Source organism: Rhea pennata, chromosome 18 (genome assembly GCF_028389875.1).
Source record: "Rhea pennata isolate bPtePen1 chromosome 18, bPtePen1.pri, whole genome shotgun sequence".
Classification (NCBI taxonomy): domain Eukaryota; kingdom Metazoa; phylum Chordata; class Aves; order Rheiformes; family Rheidae; genus Rhea; species Rhea pennata.
This window is the reverse complement of record NC_084680.1, coordinates 5,856,147-5,869,652: the sequence shown is the minus strand read 5'-3', so window position 1 is coordinate 5,869,652 and position 13,506 is coordinate 5,856,147. Positions and strand designations below refer to the sequence as shown.

Below are 13,506 nucleotides of genomic sequence, written 5' to 3'. Positions count from 1 at the left end.
CTCGCTACTGAAGAGAGGTTATACCCTAATGTATATGGGAGAAAAATGGGCTGATTAATGTGAAGCCTTGTAGTGAGATACTTTAGATATGATCAAACTGTGGGTCTCTGTGTGAGACAGTGTAACACGAGTTGATTAGTAAAGAGAATAAATCAGCCTAATATGCATCGCTACTTCAAGACATGAGGGGAAGAACTCCACCTTGTTTGTTTAAACAGAGGCTGGTAATGAAGTGGCTGGATAGCCTCCGTGCCTTCAGGGCAGCCAGGCTCCTTGCTCTACAGCAGCAAGAGGCAGACTAGGTCCTCCCTGAGTCTGCAGCCTCTGAACTTGCAAAGCTTCAATGTGGGGTTCCACAGCTAGAGCCAGATAGGGCTGCCTTAGTACTGGAGGGTGTAATAATGCTTTAATCTACTGTCTCCCACAAGGATTCTTAATGATCTCTGGTAGTTTACTCCACAGATTTTATAGGCTGTCTCCATTCCAAGCATCCCGCAGTTTGACCAGACAGTGATCTTTTTACATGATGGATAATGTTCATGAAAAAAAAAAAAGAGTCCTATGAGTCTCGGGGAAAAAATGTTTCCTGAAAAAAAACTGTTGGAAAAGATGACTGTGGGTCAAGCTAAATCTAGCAAACTCCTACTGTTTCTAGGATGTGCAATCGTCAGAATGGAATAGTTGCTTAGCACTTTAGTGCAGCCTTTATCAGAATTCAATATTAGACTTACAAATGTCAGTTGTTAGCATGGGAACAGATGTAGCTCCTCCTAGCTGATTAACATCCCTGACATCTGGAACAGAGGACAGAATAAACAGAAAAGAGAGGATTTCCTGTTGGAATTTGGCTTTTGGGTGCCAACCACCAAGCTACAGCAACTTTGGCCTTGAGAGTGCCACCATTCACCTTATAAACAGCCTTAAGGAAGCTGCCAATCAAAGAACTGGATACTAAACACTGAATCCCTAGACAAAGCCTCAGATATTTGCCGTATGTCTGCTTGATACCTGTGTGAATGCAGGAGTCCTTGATGTCGAGAGCTGCACAATAGTCTCCTCAAGCCAGGGGATTAAGTCCTCAAGCTTCCTGAATTGAAGATCATTGATGATTTTCTCCTGCTCCTTTCAGTGTTTAGGATTAGGTGGCAACTAACTCCTTTGTTGGGAATTAAGTAGTGTTTCTTTTAACTCTTCTAACCTCTAGAAAAGGCTAGAAGAGGATATCATTTATGTATCCCACTTCTGGAATAAGTTGACTGTATTTAGCAAGGAAACCTTGTGAAAAGGTTTCCTTTGAGGGAGAGAGGAGGAAAGAGAGTTAAGAGGTTGATTTGATCAGAAACTCTGTGAAGGAGCTCTGAAGTAGCCACTATTCAGTTATCTGTATACGGACGACCTAGGCTGTGGATTAACTAGAGCCCTCTTGCTTTAAGTGCTAGTGGTATGGCCCACATGGGGTAGCATGTCTGCTTTTCATATAAGGCTCTGCCATACCCGTTGCTGTCGAAAACTACCATAGCAATCTCTACGGATTTCTCAAACATGTATTCAGAGGCTATTTTATGTATGACTTGAACATGCAATGCCCTTAATCTTTAGTGAGCAGATGGGATGTAATGCCATGGTTTACAAAACTGCACAATACAAGTGATGGAATGGGCCACAGGAAAGGGTGTGATCAGCAGGGCATTGGACTTCAACTCTTTGTTTCAGTGTCACCCTGGGTGTGCAAGTAGATGCTGTGAACAGACTGTGGAACTTGCACATCTCATCTGTGTTCTTTGCTTAGGCAGAATGAAAGGTCTGCTGGAGCCTACAGGGTACACATGGATGTTGAGAAAGCCTGTCCTCAAGGGGGGATACCGTATTCGGTATGTTGTATGAATTGAGCTTGTTTGAAGACACTCCAGTAACTTCTAATCTTTCAGGAATTTCATCAGTATTTTCCTAAGAAAGCGTCAAGGGGAAGACTTTCTTATCTGTCCATGCAATCCTGTGGTGAAGCCTGATGTGCAAACTCAATATTACATGAGAAGAATGGCTTTGCTAACCATAATATGGTGCAACAATTTGCCACATCAAATGGCACATGCAGAGCATGATTTCCTATGGTTCCTTGATGTTTGTTTCAAACTTTCTGAAAGGGAGCCAAGGTAGGTGTCATGAGCTCAAAGCCTTCCTTATTTTGTAATGAGCAACATCCCAAACACAAGGAATATGCATTTCTGGTGAATGTGTCCCTCTTCGCTCCTTTTTCTTGCATGAGGCAGACTGCACGATCTTAACATGTTCTCATTTTCCCAGAATTGCAGAAATAAAGAAAGAAAAGATGAACAATATTTGCAGATTTTGCTCTGGAACTAAATACTTTCTGCCTCATTCTCATGAAATTAATAAAAAGAAGTTAGACAGATGTTCTTGGATAAAGCCTGCTGTGTGGATAATCATTACCAGTCCTTTGTTTTTTCCTATAGGCTATTAAAAAAGATGAGAAATGATCTGGTTGGTACCACAATGTTTAAAGCTCTTCTGGTCAGCAGCTCCCATAGCAGAGTCCCCAGCCACCAGTGCTGTTCCTTTGCACTGTTCCTCTGGCAAACTACTAATATGTCACTGTACTCACACCTATGTGCATCACTAATTTCCTTGCTACCTGACTACAGCATAGAATCTCAGCTCTTTGGAGCAAAATATTTTTGTAGAGGTGCCAGAAGGAAAGGTGGAGGAGAAAAAAAAATCAGCTCTGCTGCTGGAATCAGCTCTAAGGACACAAGTGTTGCACTAGGACAGTAAACTGAAATACACCACCAAAGTACCTAAGCACTTTGTCCAAGATGCCAAAGGGATCACAAGAAACTTACAATGCAGACTGAAGGTGTCATGATATTGTTGCACTGCCTTTACATCTGTAGTTGAACTTAACCAAGACTGAGGGCTCTTTTCCCTTTCTTCTGCTATTGTTAGACTGACCTTTGGCAGAGGAAATACCTGGAATTAGGTGTGAGCTCTCAGTAGATGAAGAGATGTCTTCACTGATGTGGTATAAGGCCTGCACCAGAGGGGACAGAGGACTCTGCCAATGAAAGTGATGACAAGAGGGGCTGGTGATGCAAAATGGGTGCAGATGGTGCCAACTGAGTCACAGATTTTTGACTGAGTCACCACTTGGCACAAGAATTTCTCTTGGGGATGGTGTTGAGGGCAATGCCAAAGCCAAACAAAGGTTTTGAATCTTCACTCTTTTAGTCAATGAAAGCTTTGCTGCCAAAACCACTGCCCTAAACCTGTACTGTCAGCCTAATTGTTCGAAGCAGAGGTCAGCCTTACAAGCTGACCTCAAAGCAGAGCTGACCAGATCAAGGAAGTCTACAGGCCTAACTGCTACATTTTGCCATACTGAGTGTGAACGTTTATCACAGCGGTGGGCATGAGCTCAGTCTAGGTGCACCAACCAGCAAATACAGGCTCCACAGAGATGGAATATCTTCTATTGCCCTTCTTGGTTTCATTGCTAATAATCAATGCTGCATTACAGTCTCTGTGCAAAAACATGTAAATGAAATTTTAAAGTTGAAAAACATCTTTGGAGGATCTGTGAGTTTTCTCAGGCTTGGCACTGTGGAAGAGGACTTCAGGCCTCCATCATTGACTTGAGTATCAAGCAGGAGGAGGTGCTTCTCAAGTCAAAACGAGCAAGTGGAGAATTTGTGAGCTCACTGCCATGAGACGCAAATCCTCTAAACAAGTTCAGCAAGGAGGTTGTCCCCCCAAAGAGTATACATTGCATCTGAAAGGTAAGTGTGTTGTGTCAAGGTAACTTCACATTTTGGAAATCAAGTTCCTTGCCTGGACTTGTGCAAGTGTACAAGTACATTCTGTGCTTGTAACAAAGACACTTCATTTGGAATACAAACATCTCTCTATGTCAGAATAACATTAAGGCACAATCTTAAATCTGTCAGCCAAATTTATAAGGCTTTTCTTGTTTCATTTTTTATGAGTATTATGCTGGTCACAGTACAAGTGATAAAAGGCTACTATCAGATTAAAAATAATGTATTTTTCTAAAAATCTTTGTAGCTGTGTTATAACTAACACCTCGAGTTCTCAGAACCACAGTGTTAAAGCAATCCAATTTGCATTATGCCTTTGATGATATTTGATTAGTTCTGTTTCTCTCCAGTTGAACAGTATTAAAAGATTGGTATTTTCCCCTTCTATATTTTCAATAATTAGTGTTTGAACTATTTCCTCATTTGAGTCTTGTTCACCGGTAACGGTCTGTAATCGAGCTGAGATATAAGGAATTGTTATTACTATTTTTTAAATTCACCAGAGCTTTAAAAAAAAAAAAGGGACTGGAAGCATTTCTTTGCAGCTTAATTATGTGTATTTTAAGCTCCAGCTGAGCTGATAATGTTGTTTAAAAACTTCTCTCTGCTAAGGAATTTAAAAATATAGTCTGAACTAATGTAGTGAAAGGCAGTCCAGAACAGCTCCTATTTTCCTTCCTAAATTGACCTTTGGTGTTGACAACACTCAGTGTTTTGACCACCTTGTGGTTTCCCCCCATGGCTCCATGAACTGCCCCACAGAACTATAATACAAAGTAAGGACAACAGAATTTCAACTTTAACTTGTATATTATGTGTGTTTGTATCAGCCTACATTCACCAATGCATCCACAGGACACATTTTTTGGTTAAACATAATAATTATTCTCTGAAAATGACCAACAGCTAGTTGGAGTGATTGTAGCTACATGGTACTGAACTAAGTTATTCAGAGATGTCCTTCTTCAAATTACAACAATGTGAAGAAACCTTTAGCTGAGAACAGCAGCATTTTACTACCTCATGTTGTCTCTGAAAGTTGTCCTCTCATTGGTGACTGAAGTGGCATTGCCCCCATTTTCGTATGTATGAAAAGGGACATAGAAGAGGTCAGTTACCTGCCTGAAGTTTGCAACAGCGCTCAAAAGAACCCAGTACTTTTGCACTCAAAAAAACCCTGCTGCTTGTTACCAGCAGACTCAACAGCCCCTCCACAGAAGTGCTTAAAGAAAGCTACACTAATATAGCATTAAGAATACGGAATAACCTATCTACCTTCAAAGAAGCCCTACCAAATTAGTCTACCTAACAGTATTTATGTTTCATGCCTGAAGGGCTCTTCCTTCACCAAACATGAGCTTTCTATGACATCCAATCTCCACTCCTACGAGTCTGTGATTAAAATAGTTTGAGCAATGCTACAACATACTGCTCAAAACCAACAACTAATGGGTCTCCTCAGGTTGGCTATTTTACTCTTCGAGAGTGTCTTTCTTCAGCCTAGATGAGGAATACAGATTCAATGGTAAGCCATTGTTGAGACCATTGCTGAAATTGCATTTGAATAATTGCAACGTGAGCCAAATACTAAGAAAAAAACAAACAAAAAGCTGCAAAGCCCGCAATTCCACTAACACAAGAGTTGGACAATCTGATCAATACCTAGACAGATATTCATTAATATGATCACAAAGATCTTGTTTGCTGAAAAAATTGCCTACCTGTAAGGAGAATATGGATCAAAGCAAGTCTTGGTGACTTCTGTTATCTCCGGGTTACAGCATTCCCCACCATCAAAGTTGTATCTCTCATAATTACAATCCATGTCACACACGCCATTCTGCTTCTTCTTGTTGAAGAGTGTGTGGCGTACATGACGGCAGTCCCCTCCGTCATACCCAGTCAAGGTGTGGTTGCACTCAGGATCACAACTCTCGTCTCCAATCTTGCTGATGTCGCAGTTAGCCAGGATGAGTCGGTGACGAAGGGAAGAGTTCTTCACCTCCAACACCTCTAGCTCCCAGGTGATGTTGTAGCGGCTGAAAGCCTCATTTAAGTGCTGATGCTGGAACTCAATCTGCTGCTGGCTGACAGTGGGGTTCTGGTGCTTGTCATCATACAGATTTACCACACGGTACCGAACAACCTTGTTGCGGCGGAAGCTTGGGAGTTTGTTGTAGCTAGCAATTACGTCCGTGTTGTCACAGACTGTCTGTCCACAGAGAGGAGGGTCTAAGCTAGTATCCAGCAAATAGCCATGATGATAGCTGAACTTGCTCTGAGGACTGCTGCCATCCTTCATGGGAGACCAGATGTTTTTCACATTCAGTAAACTGTCTTGAAGAACTAGCTGAGGTAGAGGCATGTCTTGTCTGTGAATTGCCTGGCCCATGTCCAACAAGATCTCTTTCTGAGACCGGGCTGTCCTCCAGAGGCTGAAATGCTCTATGTAACCCCGATAGTTCTGGTTCAGGGCATTTCCTCCAACCATGAGCACCTTGCACTTCAAGGTCAGAAGACTGAAGATGCTGCCCACTTGCTCTGCACTTGTGGCCACCTGGGCACCATTGACATAGAGTTTCATCAGGTGCCCATCATATGTGGCAGCCAGATGCACCCACTGGTTGGGGAGGTAGCTGCGATGTGCTGCAATGGTGGTAATTTTGCGAGCACGATCCGTCTTCAGAGAGAAGAAATAGCGGGGGTCTCTATTCCCCTGGTCACTGACGGTGTTAATCCCCAGGACCCATCCTCGGTCACGGGAGGTGTAAGAACATTTGTCATATAGTCCTATGTGCCCCCAAAAAAGAAATATGAATAAATAAGGGTGACAGAACAAATAATGTAATTAGTCTTTAAATTTTATAAATTTATATCTCCATATATATCCACACTCACACATATAGATGCATATATTTAATACATATGTATAGACATATATGTTTATATGTATGCCTCTATATGTTAGAAAGCTGGTGTACAAGAAAGATAGTAAGTCATCTAGCGCATGATTGCAGGAAGTCATGTAAGACTTGCTATTAAGGGTCAAAATCTGCCAGTGATGTGTATGAATGGGATTCCCCTTCCCTGACTAAGGACCAAAACCTTTTTGCAAATCCCTGTCAGTAGAAAGTTGTACTGCACATTCCTTCTAATTTCACTTGAGCCATACATCACTGATTTCAAAGAAGCACAATTTCAAGAAGCACTCTTGCTGCTCATTTCTCTCACCTCACTTATACCTCATACACCTGAACTTTGTATCTAATAAGGCCCAGAGGAGTAATAAGTATGAAATCAAACTCATAGTATGAGAAATGCTGAGCAGCTGGAATGCTCTTGGTAGGTTCAAACACCCAAGTCTGACAGAAACTGAATGGGATGTGACTAGTCCTCTTCAGGTTGGCTTCAATTTGAAAGCCAATAAAAACGGATAAGGAAAAGACATACACTGCTATGCTGGACATGCTGAATAAAGTATATACCAGATCAGGAAAGTGCAAGAAGCACACATGGAGACACATACATGTTCAAAATGATTCTTGCCCCCTTGCAGACACATTTAATAACAATTTGGTGTATCATAGAGAATAAATACTAGTGATTTCTCTCATAAAGTACAGACCCACAACTAAAGCTCTCTCCATAAGGACTTCACACAGTTCTGTACAGTAGGCAGAGCCTACTCCTTTCCGAGTTTGAGACATGAGGTCTGATGAGTTAAAGACATACATTTCCTTCTTTTAAGTCTTAATGGCCAAGGGCTGCAGCTAGACCCCTTGACTGAAAAAATAATCGTCAGAGCCTTCAGCACCAAATGGCCTTATGACTATCAGCACATAGAAAACAAGCCTACACTTCCAAAAGCCTAACTAAAAATCATAAATCTCTGACAGTTCAGTCTTCCTGAAAAGACTAAATATCCCCTTACCTCACCCCTGCACCCTAACCCTCCCAGCACTACAACCAAATAACATCTTCTGCTTCTGACTAAATTGCTCAACAGCCATCTGTTAACAATCACTCATTAACAGTGCAGTCTTGTCTAGTATCAACAGAGCAAAGGTTACAGGAGCATTCACTGTATTTTCCCTCCCCTCTCCCAGAACCCACCTTCCCCCCTCTTCTCACACCCTTCTCCTCTCCTCCTTCTCCCCCTGCAAAAAAAAGCCTTCTGATGGGAAAGTTGAAAAATTTTAAACAGGCCTTTTTTCTGCATGCTGGTATTTTGCTAGGGACTCTAAGCTCCCCCTTTTCCTGTTTCCTTTGGAAGAGAGATCCCACGGTTCGGAAGGTAATGTGTTTATTCATCTGTAGGGCGCACTCGGTTCAAAACCTTTTTAAGACCAGCTTCTAGTTTATATTGCTACTTCTGATCACAAGAAGGAGAGAAGGAGAAACAGGGAAGGAAAAAACAAATTTGCTAAAAAAAAAAAAAAAAAAAAAAAAAAAAGACATTTGCCATTCCAGCCAGGATGGATATTTACCTGAGAAACTAATGAGATGAAAGCCAAGGCTACCAATGATGTTCTGGAGCCAGAGATCTCCTAGTATTTTTTTTAATTTTCTTTATGGAATAAACACATTTATAAAGCTTTCATTTCCAGATGTAGAAGAGCCCATAATTATCTATATTTTTATGAGTCTCAAATTAAGATATTACCTAATGACAGTGAGTGGATAATAGTGTAGTGAATGAGAAGACAACTGGCAAGACAAACCTCTCTTCCAAAGGAGCTATAAAAAAAAAAAGTCATAAATATGAGACATAAAAAGTTGCCCTCCCAGCATTGCAGGGAGTCCCCAGGAACTATGCAAGAGTGGAAACTGTTGCCACTGAGTGTGAAGAGAAATCTGAGGCTTTGACAGGAGAGAGACAAGTTTTCCTCCTCTGGGAGACAGACATCTATTGATTTTTTCCCCTGCCCCCAAAAGAACATTTAAAAATGCTCTGCATAGAGGTATGACATCCATACGATTGCAGGTGAGGAAATGGGATGCTCCAAAATATCCTTATTTGGAAAATTAAAATCTGGTGGGAGTCCATCCTGTAAAATAAACAGCTGTTTCAAGAATTCTATTTTTTGCCTCAATGTACGAAATACTGAAGAGAAAAAGTAAAAGTAGATCATATAAAAGCAAGCTGGTATGAAACAGAGCAATTTCTCCTAAAAAGAAGCCTTTTTATAGGTAGACTATGACCTCCCCTTATTGCACTAAGACTGTTTGAGCTGGTCTGATATTTTGTAACAGAGTTTCTGCCTGCTAGGAAATGTCAACCTGGTGAAATCAAAAAAGGGGTGGTGCAGAAATATCCTAATCCTAACAAACCACTCAGAGAAGCAGCAGGTCTTTGGCACTGCTGGGGGACTCCCCAGGACTGCCTTAGCTGTTTTGAGTAGTAGTGTAGAAGCCAACCCTTTCTTGCCATGCTCTCACCATCTCCTGCCACCTTTGCAGACCACCATCTGACTCCTGCAGGCCCCAGGGCAGATACATGTGCAGTAGCTGCTCCACCTGCTTTTAAGGCATCCAAAATCCCTGCTGTTAAACAACAGGCCTGGAAGGCCTGGAACAGATCTTAGGGGGCTCCAGCTCTGAGGAAGTCCACCAGACTGCCTTCAAGTGTCAAGTCTTTGGCTTTTTGTACTGACCAGGGCTGGAATTACTCCTCTAATAACTAATAAATTATTGTGCAATGGAAATTGAGTTTCCTAGCCATCATTAAAGAACATCTTTCTCTTTCTCTGAAGTGCTGCATGATGCTAGTGATTGACCTCAGCTGAACAGACGGAGCTGCTGGAGGAATACTACAGAATAGTAGCAATCCTCCCTTGCCTTTGAGCTTTTAAACCCTGATGTGATGCAACGTGTCTTGAGTTTGGCTCAAACAGCTGCCATCAATTCAAGATTTACAGGGAGCCAAAGAAGGGCAGAAAAAGAAAAAAACAGTGACAATAGGGACACCACTGAACATGCCAGTATGAAAGCTGCTTAACTAAAACGGTCTACTATTCCAGTTTCCTATATTTTCTGGTTTAGGGCAAAGGTCATTACTGAATCCATATACCACATACAGTATTCTTTTCTCAAACTTTTACTATTACAGACATCCAGCTCTTGATGAAAAGATGGATTGAACACAATCCCTTCAGCAGCAAGTCTTGTTTTATTTTTGAGAGAAAGGAAAAAGTAAGAAAAGGCTTGCTAAGAATCCCCCACTCCCTGTAACTTGCAGAGTCGTACCAGCTCTTTACGACCTTCTTTTGCTTGTATTTTTGAGAGAAAGGAAAAAGTACGGAAAGGTGTGATAAGAATCCCCCACTCCCTATAACTTGTAGAGACTTACTCGTTCTTGATGACCTTCCTTTGCTTATATCTTGCACCTACTTTGCCAATCCTTCACTTACTTTTGGCTTTAGACTAAGAAACCTCCGGGTAAGGGAGTGTCACTTTTCCATTCTGTCCCCAGCACAATGAGACTAATTTCAATTGGGGCTTTGGATGTCATAATATAAGAATTCATTACTTCTTCTATGACAGCTAATAAGGGTAAAGCCATTGGAGTAGGGACATGTGAAATAATTGTCAGAACTTCTGAAAACTGAATAATTTGATGTTTTTACAGTTTATTTCTATTTAGTAAAAGGTTCCATAACCATGAGTTATTTCTTTGACATAATTAAGAACATCCTATACAACAAGAGGCCTCTTTTACCCCTAACAAGGCTGTTTTGGCACAAAATCACCCCTCACAATGGTTGACACTCCAAATTTCAAAAATTAGTTCTGACCACAACTAACATTCACATGAAAAACATACAGAGTTTAGATCTCATTTACACTAAGAATTCTGTACAATAATGTGGCACAGGACTTTTTTAGCTACTTAATGTCCCTTTGCAAACGAAGAGTAGTGTAAAGAGACCTCATGTTAAATGAGACTCAGGCCAATGACTGCAAAACCACAATTTGGCAATTATGCCTGAAGCTTTTGAGCCAAGAAATGGTGCGAAATAAAGCTGTTTGTTTTCCCCACAGCAATTAGATTTAAAAAATATGTATAAGTTTCATACAGCAGCAAAGAGTTTTCCTCCTTCTGTTTGCCTTGAGTTGCTAGAAAGGGATGGAGCTACAGCTGAAAAGAATACTGATAGCCTTTTGAAATCTTTAGTTTGGATGTTTTTTCACCCTGAAAGCCCCTTTTCCTGAAGCCTAAGGAATTAACAAATAATTTTATCTTTTATTTTAAAAAGAAGAGGCACTAGTTCAGCTTTCCAGTAACAGTCACTGGTAACCTTCCTTGCCAACAAAGAAATAAGTCACTTTTCAGACAACTCTGGAGAAGTGCACCAACAGAGTAAAAGAGCATGTTCGTGTACGCTTAGCCAAACAGTGACTTTGATGGCCCTAGCGGTTCCTTCTAGTGCCTTATAAGACCAGTTCCTTACAGGAAAAGTAAATTCCTAAGCATCAAAATAGTGGGGACAGCTGGAAAATTAAACCCCAAAAGCCCAATGTCAAAAGCCAAATATGGTAAACCAGAAACATAGTGTCTCTCTTTTTTTTACAAGGAAAATCTCATTATTACTTTTAAGTCAAGACCCATCAGTTTTTTGACTACTGACCCACAACTGCTTCAGTATATCACTGTTCATCATACCGGACCTCTTTCAGGAGGGTCTAACCAAGGCCAATATATGATTTATGTCCCATTTTTTTCTCAGGACTTAGGTATTTAAATAGAACTGCATCCTCGCACAGGCTCTGTGTGCTGGACAGCATTTGGCAGTATGAGCACAGTGTGTAGCACCAGCTGCTGAACTTTTAGAAGAAAGTCCTGAGTGAGGACACAAGGCATTGCTGTAACCATGATGCTCATGGTGCCGAGATTGGAACAGATGTTTATCAGGAGCAGCTACAGATACAGGAACTCACAGCCAGAGGCTGTAGCCGCTGAAGTCATACATAAGTAGCACTCTCTGTGGGCAGAGAGGCTGAAGAAGCCCATACAAGCTGCTGTAATCCATTTTAATATTATCAATAACAGACTCCAGGGCTCCTTCAGTTACTTCAGTGTCATTCCTTGAATCTTGCTAACAGCAATCTTTCCAGTAATCAGCCCAACCATAGAATTATCTAAGCATTTAATTCGTTATTCAGAAGTTTCCTCACTTCGCTAAGCTACAGGAAGCAAAAGAAAAGGACTTGTTATGCTTTACTTTCCAGGAGCTGAGAGGTTGGGGGAAGGGGAAGAAGGAGGTCAGTTTGAGTTTGAACACATCAGGTGTGCTGCAGAGCCCGTCACAGCCTTGCAAGGCAGAAGGGAAAACAGTACCCTGCACTTCTGAAAGTTGGCCGTGGCTATTTTGCTAGGAAACTACAAGCAGAGGTGACAGGACTCAGTTATGAAAGGGGAATTTAGGTCAACAATCAAAGCTGCAGTCAGGGGGCCCAAGAACAGGGAGCTAAAGGTTGGAGCTGTTTTTTTCTTTAGCATGCTTTAATCGTTTAGTATCAAAGCACAGAGGAACGCTTGAAAGAGCAAATATTCTACAGGAACCTATAGAAAGCTTTTATCTGCCCAGAGGAAAATAATTAAAACCGACAGATTTGGGTTAAGTATCCCCATGTTCCATGCAATTGGATAAGTCAGCGAAGATCCACTGGAGCAGTTCTTGAGTTTTGCAGTGGATATTTCATTGTATGACGTTGAACCCAATACAGTTTTACAAAGGGGAGAAATAATCTCTCCTTTCCTTCGCTGTGATTCTCCCAGCCCCACTTCCTTCCACAATAGTTAAATAATTCAAAGTCCAGAGTACTTAAGGCAACATCTCTGTCTATACCATTTACTACACAGCTAAGAGGCCTCTTGAGGTCTCCCCTTGAGACAAGGAGTGGCTCAAGCAAACCATCTGAGACTTGCTCAGGTGGCAATATACTACTTAAGTGAGGAAAAAGAGGATGTTTGCTGCTGTTATCAATCTAGCTGAGTTCAGACCAGATACTATCATTTACAAGCAATGCAACAGGATTCATATCCAAGACAGAGAGTTCTTTTCACTTTGACATAAAAGATACAGAGTAAAAAATACAAAGTCTAATATTGCTATGCCTATATAAAGTTGAGAATTTGGCCTAAGGCTCTCTACAATATCAAAATTTTATATCACTGTCATTTAGCATTAAATTAAATGTATATTCTGTACAGTTTCTCAGATTCCCATTAACTCATATGCTCAACGAGATACCTTGAAGCCTGCAAACAAGGTGGTGAGAATGGCTAAAATAACAAAACATGAATTTGTAGTGGCTGTTTAGTTATGAACATTACATAAATCCCTTCTTTCTGGTAACAAAATCATGTAGGCTGTAACAGAGCAGCCACTGGCATGGACAATCATATTAGTGATACTTCGCTGAGCCTATTGTAAGAAAATACTCGCTAATGGCATATAGAAGCCTATTGCAAACAGATCTGGTAGGCTGCGGTTCATGAGAAATTATTAGATTTTGAGGGGTTTTTAAGGAGTAAGTGAACACACAACACTGCATAATCAGATGGCACAAAAAAGTGAGCTTTAGTCCTTGCAGTATTACAGCATGGTCATCTTTTGACTACGTATTGCTTTTGCAAGGGCTCCTTTGTATACAATATCAGCATAAACAA

At 41.1% G+C, this 13,506-nt stretch overlaps 1 protein-coding gene across 1 annotated transcript in view; it reads right to left on the bottom strand.

The window, feature by feature from the left end:
- The window catches only part of PAPPA (pappalysin 1), a 180,977-nt gene that overhangs the window by 147,188 nt on the left and 20,283 nt on the right, over nt 1-13,506 (bottom strand). The window contains exon 2 of the mRNA XM_062590886.1: nt 5,555-6,623. Within this exon, the coding sequence (XP_062446870.1) occupies nt 5,555-6,623 (1,069 nt within the window). The remainder of the gene's footprint in view (nt 1-5,554; nt 6,624-13,506) is intronic.